This window comes from Mastigoproctus giganteus, chromosome 1 (assembly GCF_048544385.1).
Source record: "Mastigoproctus giganteus isolate SK-2022 chromosome 1, ASM4854438v1, whole genome shotgun sequence".
Classification (NCBI taxonomy): domain Eukaryota; kingdom Metazoa; phylum Arthropoda; class Arachnida; order Uropygi; family Thelyphonidae; genus Mastigoproctus; species Mastigoproctus giganteus.
The window spans coordinates 75,707,850-75,721,887 of record NC_143575.1 but is presented as its reverse complement, the minus strand read 5'-3'; the positions used below and the strand labels follow the sequence as shown (position 1 = coordinate 75,721,887).

The following is a 14,038-nucleotide window of genomic DNA, read 5'->3' as shown; positions in this document are numbered from 1 at the left end:
CAGGGCGGATTTGCGATTCATACAGAGTGAGCAGCTGTTTGGAAGAAAAGTAACGCCGAAAGAGAAAGAGAAAACCAAGTTTTTTAGATGCGGAGGAAGCAATATTTGTAATGTGCTTGTGCCAAGAGAGATTAGAAGTCAGGGTAATCCCCAAAAGAGATATATCATTTTGCCTAGAAATCGGAGTGTCACTAAAGATAAGCATAGGAGCAGAAGAATCCTTTTTGCGAGATATAAGACAAGACTGAGTTTTTGAAGGGTTGAAATCAACTAAGTTGTCTTTGCCCCACTGGAGAATTACCTGAAGATTGGCATTTAAGGAATTGGTAGCAGATTTTCAAGAAGTTGAAGCTGATTGAGCAGGACAAGGTTTCTCAAAATGGAAAGTGGAATGCAATGTGCTATCATCGGCAAAACTATGGATAGGATTTCCAGTCAATGGAAGAAGGTCATTAATATACAAGAGGAAAACAGTGAGGGAAAGAACTGAACCTTGGGGGACACCGGCATTAGTGGAGAAGTTAGAAGACAGAGAGCCAACTACCATCACCCTCAGTGAGTGATCAGAGAGAAAACTGGATAACCAATTACTAAAAACAGTTGGAAAACCATAAGATGGAAGCTTGTTTAGAAGACCTTTATGCTAAACATGATCAAAAGCCTTTGAGATGTCAAGAGCAACTACTTGTGTTTCACCGAACCATTCCATTGAATTAGTCCATAAATGGGTAACATAAGCCAGAACATCACCAGTGAATCGACACTGACGGAATCCATACTGGCGAACGTTGATCAGGTGGAAGGTTTCTAGGTAGTTTAAGAGTTGGCGGTTAATTGATTTCTCCATTACTTTAGAAAGAGTAGAAGTAATTGCAATGGGACGATAATTCGATGGGAGGGATTTGTCACCCTTTTTAGGAACTGGCTGGATATGAGCAAATTTCCAAGCAGAAGGAAAAACACTTTTGGAATAAGAAAGTGAAAAAAGGCGGCAAAGAATAGGAGTAAGTTACAGGAGCACAGATTTTGAGAAAAAGTGGAGAAATACCATCGAGATCTGGAGCTTTCTTACCATCAAGATTAATCAAAATCCTTCTGATATCCTTTTGACGGAAGACCACAGGAGGCATTGAATGGAGCGTGTTGGGAATGGTGGGAGGTGTTTTACCAAGATCATTAATACATGAGCTGGAAGAAAAATGAGATGCTAGCAGGTCAGCTTTATCCTTGGCTGAAGTGAAAACTGAACCATCAGAAGTTCTGTTTGGACAGAGGTGGGAGCAGAGATGAGCAAAAGTTGCAGCCAATAGCTTTGGCAAGAGATCAGAATGCTCGGCTACCATTAGGGCAAGAAGCAAGTTTTCTACTCTTAGCCTGTTCAAACTCTAATTTGGACTGATTAATAACTGCTTTACAATTGTTGCGAGCTTTGGTGTAGGCAGAAAATGAAACTGAAGAATAAGAAACAAGCCAATTACAATATGCACATTCTTCTCTTGAACAGCCTTAGCACATTTATTGGAAAACCAAGGTTTGGATAAAGGACGAGATTTTAAAGTGGAGTGTGGGATAAAGGATTCCATTCCTGCAAGCATAATTTCACTGACACGATCTGAGCAACCATTGACATCAGAAGAAACAGTAATCTGACCAAAGAAAAGAAGTCTCGCAGGTCATCCCATTTTGCATTCTTGTAATGCCAAACAACACAAGGTTGGGAATAGCCATGAGATAAAGGTTCCATTGGAGAAGAGACAATCACCAAGTTGTGATCTGAAGTGCCTAAAGGACCCCTCACTTCAACCGTGTACTTAGAAGGGTTGTTTGTGAGAAAAAGAACAAGTGTATTGGCTGTATGATTAGGATTGTCCAGTATTCTTGTAGGTAAATGAACAATCTGTGCTAGGTCATTAGTAATTGCAAAAGCCTCAGCATCTCGACCTGCTGGGTCGGTGTGACTAGAAAACGGAAGCCAGCTGGAGTTGTGAACATTAAAATCACCAAGGAAAATTACCTCACTGTTAGGAAAGTTGGACTGGAGAAAGTCAAGTTGCAAAGAGAGGAAGTCAGAGAGCTCCAAGTGATTAGTGGAGTTCGGAGAACGGTAGAGACAACAGATGAATTTGACACAATGAGGTAGAGAGATTTTAAGCCAGAGAAGATCAAAGAGAGGAGATTTCAAATTGCCAAGTCTCTGACAGGGAGTATCAGAACGGACATATGCACAAGTACCACCTTTGAGGAGAAAGGAATCATACAGTGAATAATTTGGGCATCTGAGATGAGCAGTAGTTGAATCAACCGATAACTGAGATTCTGTCAGAAAAAGTACATGGGGTTTGGCAGACTGCAAGTGGAAATGGACATCGTTGAGATTAGAATTGAGACCACGTATATTTGTGAAATGAATTAAGAAGTGCTTGGGAGGTTTAGATCTTTTCGCAGATAAGTTTGCTCTATTAGTTTGACAATTCGTGGTGTATTCAATAGTAAGAAAAAGTGGGTGGGACATGCTGTATGAAGTAATGAAATTTTTGAATATGGCGTACACGTGGTAAGAATATACCCAGATCCTTGACATAACGTGGCCTCGCCAATGCTCCCCACATACACACTACTCGGACTCCCTCCAGTCACTATCTGGCAGAGTAGAGGTAGCAAGATTATACACTACCTGATCCGGAAGCCTCCTAGAGAGTTACCAATAAGTTCGGTCCGGTGTACTAACTAGCGGCCGGCCTGCGAACACCGTTTTAGAGCTGTACCCTCGAAATGTAAGGAATATTGGATCTCGCCACGACGTTCATCATAACCTCAAAAGTCATCAATGCTAGGAAACAAAACAAAATTGATTTAGAAATGAAGATGAAATGATTAAGAAATATACAAAGCAGGACAAAGTTTGTCATCTACTGCATCGGAATTAAGTCTCGCTGCTTCAACAGTGAATACTATTTTAAAGGACAGTGTGTATAAAAGAACATGTTAAAGGATCAACGCATTTAAGATCAACAGTGATCACAAACCAGCATTCAGGTGCTATATCGAAGATTGAAAAGCTATTAATAATATGGATGGGAAATCAGATTAAGAAGCGAGTGCCCCTGAGTCTAATGGCCATTCAAGCAAAAGCAAGAAGTATTTATGAAGATATTAAAGATAAGTACGGCAAAGCCCAAGCCAAGTTTGTTGCAAGCAAAGGGTGGTTTTATAGGTTCAAGCGTGCTGGTTTCCACAACATTAAAGTAAAATTTTTGTAACTGCACACCTTTATAATTATGTACACTTTTGTAACTTTTCCTGTGCATTAGTTAAAAAATTGAATAAATAATTCTATTTACATGATCATCGAACATTTCTTTTTTGCTTCAATCAAATTCAGTACACATAATTGTGAGTGCTGCATAAGCATTTAGGGAAATTCCGACTTATGTAAGTCAGGGAGTGGCTGTAGTCTAATTTCCATATGCTAGTAACATTTCTTGTTTAGTTATAAATGTTTTGGAACCATGTATAGCATTTTATGTAGGTAAATGTATATATAAAAAACTCAAAACTATGCCACTTCTGCTTCTGTTCTTTAAGTACTGGGAAATTTGCATAGAACGTATTTGTAATTAAAATATGTTTATCCTCAATTTTTTTTTCTCAAAACTGTGGTGTATCAAAAATATTCCAAAATATATGATACTACACAATTATATATAGCATACTCTATATATTAAGTAATTCTGTCCTCATTACCTTTTTGTAAACGATGCATTTCCCGCTTCGCTTTCTTCAAAGCTTCTATTAAGCCTATATCTTCAGGTTGAAGGTACAAAGCTTGCTAAAAATAGATGAATATATCTTGAATGTTAAAACACTGTAACATACCTAAGTCAAAGTATTTATAGGAGTACTGTCTACTGCACTCTGTACAAATATGACACTATAAAACCTTATGCTTAATTTTTAAGAAATTTTATAAAAAATTAATGGAAAATTTAGCTTATAGTTTACAAAAGAAATGAACTATGGCTATCACACCAGAAGACTGTTTATTCAAAATGGTCAGCATCCAACCTTTTTCAGATAAATAATACGTTTAGATATTGCATATCTCAACCCCTACTTGCACAACAACCATGTTTTCTACAAGGTAAGGCAGGAACATATGATGTTAGAAATCAAATGAACTTGGAAAATATCTTATTTAATGCAAAAAAAAGTATGAATTATTCAGTGGCATAAATATGCAAATTATAATGAACATACAGTAATAAATATATTAGTTAATGCAGATATAAATATCTGTTGTAATACCTGGATGGAAAAGCAGTCAACAACATTTATTTTGTTTATACAGGTAACCCTCATATAACACGGTAGTTAGGTTCCTATAAAATCTCAGTAGTGCAAAAACCATGTGATACGAGACTATGAACCAGTACAAAAACGGGGGTTATGTACCAAAAGCTAGAAATAAATACATCATTTTTTATAACTATTGGAAACTTAATTCTTATTAAAAATAGTAAGCATTTTACAAACTGTGATAGAACCCCAGGGTCCCGAGCTGGATATCATCATTCTTCTCTTTCTTGGCGATTCCCTTCTACTTCTGACTCTCTCTCTCTCTCTCTCTCTCTCTCTCTCTCTTGGAGTAACACAGAAATTTTTTTTTTGCTGGTGCAGCATAAGCCTCAGGCTTCCTTGCACTATATGGCTAATAATAATAATAAACATATACGTCAAATAATATACGTTCATTTAATTTTCTTCTTCTTCATTGCTGTTAAGCACAAAATCAAATGAGAATGTTTTCTGTCGCAGAATATCTTCATCTTTTGAACTTTCTTCTGCAGCATCTAGATTTCGTCTATCTTCTGCTCTTTTTAAAAAATCAGTAGTCTGGAAATGTTTGCTTTTGCTTGATAGATCTTTGTAAATTGCATGGTATGGAGCTAAGCATTTTTGAAGCTTCCTTTTGAACTTTGTGTTCCTTTCAGTTGAAGGATTTGCATTCAAAAAAATAAGATTCTAATTGCTCGGCTAAGTTTATGCCTTCCATATGCTTTTTTAGTATTCTCCGATGCCATTTCCAACAAATCCCTTCACCAGCCTCTTTTTATACCAGTAATTCTTGAACTTCTTCAGTAGTCGTATCATAAAAACTTCCATTCCTATCGACTTAGCAAGTTCTACTATCACACCGATTCCATTTTCTGCTGGTTCGATCATATTTCCTGAATGAACTGACTCTAGCCATACATTTTTCCAACATGTATGTGTTGGCGACTTTACTTCTTTGAGTGATAAAGCTACGATTCCGATACAGTCCACAACTGAAAAATGTTTCCATGCCTCCATCACTTCAATAGATTTGGAATAAATTTTTTCCGAAATCCATTGTAACGATTTTCTGATGTAATGAGTTTTAAAGGTAGATATAATGCCTTAAGCTAATGGCTGAATTAAAGAAGTTGTATTAGGAGATAGGAACATTACGTCAACATTTTGGATGACTTAAATCTTTTGGATGGCCTAGCGCATTATCCAATAATAATAAAACTTTGAAATCTAGATTTTTTCCGCTTTAAATAGTTTTCCATAGCTGGCTCAAAACCAGGTAGAAATCATTCTTTAAATAAGTTGGCAATTAACCCAAATTATGCTTAAGTTCCTTAGTTCATTTGGGTTAATTATGCTTAAGTCCCCCCCCTCCCAAATTTTATCCAATTCTTCTGGTTTTTTTTTTAGGAGCATTAGCAACTAAGGCCATATTGCTCCGGGATATGCGGTGGTCATTCCCTAACCTTTCCGCATCCTCCATATTTGGTAGTGACGGGCTCGAACCCCGGTCTAATCAAGAAGCGTGTGCTAAGCGCTGCTGCTCCTTCCCACCTGGCTACGGAGGCGCCTATTCTTCTGTTAAATTCTTTGGTGCCACGTCAGGGTTATCCACTTCAGAATTGTTTTCCTCTTCTTCATATGTGGATTTTCTTGTCAATTTCAAGGAGAGTTGCATCATCTAAGTCATTTGCATGTGAGTCAATGCAGTTATATACATCCAAAGTTCCAAATCCCAAAGTCTTACCTAATCTTCACAATGTCTTCGGTAATTGTCTGAATTTGCAATTCAAAACCAGTGAAATAATTTTCCAAATGGGGCAAACATGCTGCCAAACAGAATGCATGTTGTTAGCAGCGATTTCTAGCCAAGATGCAAATATATTTTAAATAATATTTAAAGGAGTAAAAAAATAAATTGTGAAATGAAAAGTTTGAAAAGCTATCACATCGTCTCACAAGGATGGAATTAAGAATACTGAACACTGTTTCACGTTGCTATTGGCACATGCACATGTGAGACAATACAGTTGGCACCGCAGCATATACGCATGCATACCTAGGCTACGGCAACACTGCATATATGTAGAGTACGTGTCTAGGCTATTAAACGAGTTTTAATATGTACAGTAAATTTTCGACTTAAACATAATTGAAAACCATGTTATAGTGAAACCCGTGCTGTCTGAAGCCGTGCTAAGCAAGGTACTGCTGTATAATGGATGGTGGACAAGGGACTGCTTCCTTGCCAAAAGAAAACAAAATAAAGCTTGGAACATCTTTTGCTTTATAAAGACAACTACAATTAGCAATAAATAAAATTGAAACCTGGACAAAATGCAATGGCTATCAATTAACTGAGGGGAAAACAGCAGCAATACACTTCTGTGAATTGCGATAGCTGCATCCAGAACCTGTATTAAAACTGAAAGGCAGAGAATTACCAATGACGGATTCCATAAGACTATTGGGTTTAATTTCTTATACCAAATTAAATTTTCATAAACATGTAACCTATCTATGAACTACGTACCTCCAGAAGTTAAACATCCTTCGTGCAGTAATCTTCAACATTTTGGGGTGCTGACAGCATTGTTGAATTTATATTGTGCTCTAATCCAGTCACGATTAGATTATGGAGCTATTGTTTTTGCTTCAACTAAAAACAGCATCTTATGAGCCCTGAACACCATCCAACACAGTGTCCTTCAATCTGCACTAGGTGCCTACAGAACTTCGCCAGTTCAGAGCTTGTACATGGAAGCACATGAGCCCCCCCCCCCCTCTGTATATTAGAAGACAAAGCCTACTATGCTAAAATAAGAAACTCGCCATCTCATCCTTATTGGGTATACCTAACCAACCTCTTTGCCAAAGACTCTACGAATCCAAGCCTAATGAACCCAGGCTTGTTGGGGTATGCCTTCAAGAAATAATACAGAAATGGGAAATTGATCTCAATAAAATTGAGAAAAGTTCAAATATGCCTTTATATTCAAATCTCCCTCCATGGGAGAGACATGATATGCACATGATTGATCTATACTTCGCTCAATGGTCAAAAAACACTGTATCGTCCTTTAACATCCAACAGCTACATGCCAACCACACTTTGGAACACTGGGAAACTATCTATATGGATAGCTCTAAGTCGCACTCTCATATAGGTGCAGCAGCTGTATTCCCTTCATATGTGGTTTCAAAATCTCTTCCACTTTAGTACAGCATACTTTCTGCAGAATTATATACCATCCAACTTGCATTAAGTAAAATATGTCAACAGTAATCACTTTCTGTTCTAATATATTCTGACTTGCTCAGTGCTATATCAGCCATACAGGGTAAACATCATTCTCGTCATCCTGTCCTACTAGAAATTGACTCTCTAATCAAGCTCTGGCAAAAAATCCACTCTAAAATAACTCTTTGCTGGATCCCAGGACCCTCTGGAATAAAAGGCAACAAAAAAAGCAGATAATGCAGCAAAGTCAGCTTCAGAACTGCCAAACAATACAAAGATAGTTCCATACTCTGATTTTACACCAATTATTATTAGAGCATGTGAAGATGAATTGGCCCAGACATGGAGAAATCAAATCAACAATAAACTGCAGAATATAAATAAAACCGAATGCATAAATAAAACCAAATCCGCAAACATGGGACTCAAGCGTCAGGAAAAGTTGCAGAGAAGTAATGCTTGCTAGACTAAGAACTGGCCACACAAACCTTACACATTACCATTTACTAGCTGATAAAAATCCTCCCCCCCTCTGTTTTCAATGCCAAGTTCAGCTTACAATAAAACACATCTTTTTGATATACCCATGCTTAAGAAATTCCAGATTCCTTTGCTTCCAGAGTTTATGCAATAATCAGAATCTACTTATCCTTCAACAGATATTAGACAACTCTGCAAATCTATATGAACTGTTTAATTTTATTCGGCAAATCCAATTTGACAAACAAATCTGAAAAAAATTGATTTACATTTAAAAAAAAAAAAAAAAAAAAAATGGAAAGACACATCTTGGCCTTTGAAGCCCTTGTGTTTTAAAACCTTAGGGGTTAGGTTTTAAACAACAACGGGTATCCAGTGTAAAGAGTCTCTGTATTGTCTTCATTTAATATTTTTCAGGTATGCGCTTATATACATATTGTATTATTTTATTACTTTTTGTAACTAGTGTTAATGTATTAATTGGGTGTATGATTTATATATATATAATTAAATAAAAACTGTATTGTAAGTATTCATAACCACGTAAGCCCCTCTGGTCAAGTGCCAGACTTTCTCTTGCCTTACCAATGCATTTGTATCTTTCTCAGTTAGTTGACCAATGAACTGAATCTGCCACTAGTCTCATCAATTCAATGACATCCAATTAGGTCAAAACTTTAAACAATATCTCTTAATATGTATGATTACTTCCACAAATGCTTTGCACTTATAATTTGCAGTTAATAACATTAGCTGGTGCCAATGAAAATAATTAAATACAGGGTGTCCCTTTTGAATGTTACTGACTTTAAAAGTTGGTTAAAATTGATGTGTTGTACACATGGCAAGGTAGTGAAACCCAGTAGAGGCGGTATGACCAATTTTCATTGTTGATGTTTTGGAATGCACTGTGAGCAAGGCTGCTGTTGTGTAAAAATGGCATCATTGCAAGAAAAGGCACAGGCAGTGGTGTGGTTTTCACATTTCAAAATTTTTGCATATTTAACCCACAACTATCCTTTCTCAATTTGAATTTATGTCCCCTCACTGTCTCAGCAAGAGGAAGAATGCCAGCAACATTGAGCTTACTCAATCCATTGAAGGCCTTAAACACTTGAATCAGATCACCTTACAGGTGACTAGCCTTTAGATGCTGCAATTTACAGAACTGAAGCCTTTCTTTTAACGAGAGTTTTTAAATTCTCGTTAAAAGAAACATTCTTTAACATACAAACTGTTCTGTAAGATCTGGGATGAGAGACAGGTGCCAAAGGACTGGAAAGAAGGTTTGATCATCCCGTTGTTCAAGAAGGGGAGCAGGAAAAAGTGTTCCAATTATAGAGACATCACATGTGAGTAAGCTGTGTGAGAGAGTGTTAGAGTGGAAGATAAGAGGAACGATTGAAAATAGGGTGGCCAAGGAACAGTATGGCTTTAGGCCTGGCGGATTGATGGTGGATCTAATTTTCTGCATCAGGCAACTGATGGAAAAGTGTTATGAATACAATAAAGAATTATGGATGGCATTTTTGGATATAGAGAAAGCATTTGATGCCATAAAGATGGTTTGGTTTGGTTTTTTTTTTTAGGAGCATTAGCAACTAAGGCCATATTGCTCCGGAATATGTGGTGGTCATCCGCTGACCTTTCTGCATCTTTCGTATTTGGTGGTGACGGGCTCGAACCCCAGTCTAATCAAGAAGCGTGTGCTACACACTGCTGCTGCTGCTGCTCCTTCCCACCTGGCTACAGAGGTGCCTGCCATAAAGAGAGAGAAAGTGTGGGAGGTTTTGAGAAACTTGGGGATAGAAGAATATCTTGTGGAGAGAACTGAGAATATGTGCACCAATACAGTGAGCAAAGTAAGAAGGGTGATGGAGTTGACAGAGAGCTTCGAAATAACATCAGGTTTGAGGCAAGGAGGCATGTCACCACTACTATTCATAGCTGTCATGAATGATGTGCAATGTAGAGTGGTGGAACAACTTGGATAGGACCAGATGAAAGTCATGCTCTTTGCAGATGACCTCTTCATATGGGGAGAGAGCAGGGAACAAGTGAAATGGCAAGTTGATATATGGGCTAGTATGGCCAATGAATTTGGACTGGTTTTCAGTCACAAAGGTTCTAAAGGTTCTTTAGGTTCTAAAGAGGAGTGGCGAGCTTCAGAGATACATTACAATTGAAGGGAAAGAGCTAAAAATGGTTAACTTCAAGTATCTAGGAAGCACCATTACAAAGACTCGAGCGATAGATGAAGAAATAAGTAGAAGGATACAAGCGAGCGGGAATTTCTATAGGCAGACAAGAGATCTGATCTGGAACAGGAACATAGCACTGAAGTGTAAGAAGGCTATATATCAGGCCTATTACGTACCAATTCTGACATATGCATCTGAAACTTGGACTATGAGGGAAAAAAAATGAAAGCAGAATTGAGATTTGTGAGGAGTATAGCCGGAAAGACAAGACGCGACAAAATCAAGAACGATGTGATTGGGGAAAGAATTCAGGCTCAAAAGTCCTGTTTGAAATGGTTCGGACATGTAAAGAGTATGAATGAGAGGTGTTTGCCAAGAAGAATGTTTGATTTACAATTAAGGGACAAAAGACCAAGGGGTAGACCAAGAATGAGATGGCAAGACATGATAAAGACCGATGTCATTAAGAGAAAAGGAAACTCAAATGAAATCGACGGAGAGAAGTACACAGACAGGGCATGGTGGTGAGACTTCATACGCTGACCCGTGAAATAGGGGAACGATGACAGATGATGATGATATGTGCCTATTGTCTTCATTATGCTTGTCCATCCACAAGTAAACACTTGACTCCCAGTGTTTACATTTTCAATTCATTAAAAATCGGACCAAGAGAAATCCAGCAATTATTATTTCTATTTTTCCATAAAATTTGTATGGAAAAAAGAAATCCATAGAATAAACGTCGTAATGTAGTATTGTTAGCCAGTCTGTGCACACTTCAGGTGTATTATTATGTCAAGACTGGTGAACATTGTATTGTTTGTGAAAAGATACAAATATATAGAAAACAGAGAGAAAAAATAAATAAATAGGAGATTAATAAATATTATACAGCTGTAATTAAACTGAACAGCTAAGTTTAGAGAATGTAAAACTATAGTTTTATTAAGTGGTCTATAAAGTTGTATTCTTAGTAATTATTTGATAAGGAGATAACTAGAATTTAGTTTTTCAGTAAAATTAATCATAAAAAATGAAAAAAAATCAATTAATTGTAAAATAAAAAGGGGAGCACATACCTGAAAAGTAACGCATTGTATACATTAACTAATTTGTTTTTTTTTCTTTCTTTTTTAATCAAAAAAAAAAAAAAACAAGTTGTGTTACAAGTTAGGACACTTTTTTTTTTTTGATATGAGACATTACCATTAATGGGCTAAGTTAAATATGGATAATGTTAAGGAAAATCTCATTTTGAATATTATAATAAACATCATACCTAGAGGCATATGCAGACTATAGGTTAGTAGTATCTCACAATATTGGAGAATCACTTCTGTAGATCATACATCGATGAGCCAAAACATTATGACCACCTACCTAATATGATGTTGGTCCTCCACATGCAGCCAAAACAGCTCTTACACAGAAAGGCATGGACACTACAAGATTTCTAAATGTGTCTTGTGGTATCTGGTACCAACATGTAACAAGCAGATCCTTTAACTCCTGTAAGGTTGGTGGTTTAGACGCCGCAGATCTGAGTTGATGCTTGACGTCTGGAGAATTTGAAGGCCAGGGCAATACCTGGAAGTCTTCCTCATGTTCTGCGAACCAGTCTCGAACAATCTGGCATGGTGCATTATCCTGCTGAAAGACGGCACTGCCAGAGGGGAAGACCATTGCCATGAAAGGGTGTACCTGGTCAGCAATGATGTTTAGGTAGGTAGTAGATGTCAGAGTGCCTGGCACATGGATGACTTTATGCAGGGTATCCCAGCAGAACATCACCCAAAGCATGATACTGCCATCACTGGCTTGTTTTCGTCCCACAGTGCATTCAGGCTTCATCACTTCGCCAGGTAAAATGATGCACACGTAGCCGGCTGTCCACATGGTGCAACAGGAAACGCGATTCATCGGACCAGACTACCTTCTTCCAATTACTCAAGGTCCAGTTTCAATGCTCACGTGCCCATTGTAGGTGCTGTCTCCAGTGAACCGTGGTTATCATGGGCCTTGGAGTGGCCTGTGGCTATGTAGCCCCATTTTCAGTAGGTTTGATGTACTGTGTGTTGTGACACATTACTCCCGTCACCAGCATTCCAATCACCGGTGAGTTGCGCCACAGTCGCCCCCCTTCTGCTGTCTTTGCACAGTCACCCTTCTGTGCAAACTGGAGTAGAGTGGCATTAGCAGCAAGATACTGCTACGGATAAAACAATGGTTGATTGGTGGATTACAGAGGATTGTTATTAATGGGCATGCTCTTCTTGGACAAATATTATTAGTGTTGGCTCCCAGGGCTCATTGTTGAGCTCATATTGTTTTCAATATTTATTAATGATATTTATGAAGGCATCAAGTCTAAGATTGTATATAATAAGAAGGTTGGCAAGGTGAGTAATGAAAGGAATCAATGCATGCTACTGCAAATATAGATCTAGAAAATTACATAAATGGGCTCAGAAGTAGAAATTCAGGTTTGACATTGATAAATGGAAAGTACTGCATATGGGAAGCAACAATTCCTTAATTACATACTGTTCAAGTAGTACCACACTCAATGTACTGGAGAAAGAAAAAGACCTAGGGATAACCATGCTGGCTGACATGGAGTTCTCTGGACAGTGCACAGACTGCTAGGACTGCTCATGGAGGTTCTGCAATTATATATAAGCATTTGTGCCAGCATGGACAAGAACATGATTATCCTACTGTATAAGCAATGGTTAGGTCATACCTTAAACACTGCATACAGATCTGGAAGCTTCATTTTATGAAAGATATTGATCTATTGGAATGGACGCAGAGAAGAGCAACAAGAGTAGTCAAGGACACAAAATGTTACTCTTACCAAGCAAGACTTCATTTCTGCAAATTGCAATGTCTGGAAACTACAAAGATCTGACTTAAGTGTTTAAGGCTTTAATGGATTGGAAATGCTGATGGCAACCTTAATCATTCTTGGAAAACACACAAGTGAATATCTATCTAAATTGAAAAAGGATGACTGCAGAATAGAAAATTTGTATGAAAATTTGCTTTCAGCTAGAGAGTAACTAATTAATGGAATAAACTTCTATTTAAGGAATTTAACTTCAAGTTTGAATAAATTTAAGGAAGGATTAGTTGTTGTTGTATTGGCATTTAATGACACATAGGCTGTTAGGGCCACATTGTGCCTTTCTAATTGTTAATAGGAAATACTAACGTTATTGTAATACCTGTTATATTTTATGGTATATTCCTATGTTATTTAGGAAGGTAAGCAGTTCTTTCTTATTAGAGTCATCTCCAAGAATCTGCAATAATGTTAGTGATGACTGCGCATTAGCACATGATTTAAGGCTGTTTGAGTGGATATTGGGAAGGTGAGGACAGTCCACTAATAAATGATGAATAGTCAGTTGCACATGATATGATGTGCATTGAGGAGCACTGTCATTCGTTAATAGACAAAGGTGTGTGAGGCAAGTATGCCAAATTCTTAGCCTTCCTAGAATTACTTCTTCTTGTCTGCTTTTCTGGAAGCTGGAGAGCCACAGCTTTGGATCTGGTTTTATTCGATAAAGTTTCTTTCCTGGATAACCCCTCCAGATTATTGACCAGCTATTGTAACATGCTTTACAGATGATGGGTTTGAAATTAGTATATGGAATTTGACGAGTCTGTAAAGCAGAAGTATCTGGTTATTTGGCTGCAAGATCTGCTTTTTCATTTCCTGCTATCCCAGAATGCCCTGGGATCAAGCAGAATGTCACAATTTGGTTTGACTCAT

The 14,038-nt window shown here is 37.6% G+C and overlaps 1 protein-coding gene across 5 annotated transcripts in view; it reads right to left on the bottom strand.

Moving 5' to 3' along the window:
- LOC150090899 (uncharacterized) overlaps positions 1-14,038 on the bottom strand; it is a 175,951-nt gene that overhangs the window by 97,155 nt on the left and 64,758 nt on the right. For all 5 annotated transcript variants that reach the window (XM_090380587.1, XM_090380581.1, XM_090380573.1 and 2 more), the window contains exon 5: positions 3,745-3,829. In XM_090380587.1, the coding sequence (XP_090236713.1) occupies positions 3,745-3,829 (85 nt within the window). The remainder of the gene's footprint in view (positions 1-3,744; positions 3,830-14,038) is intronic.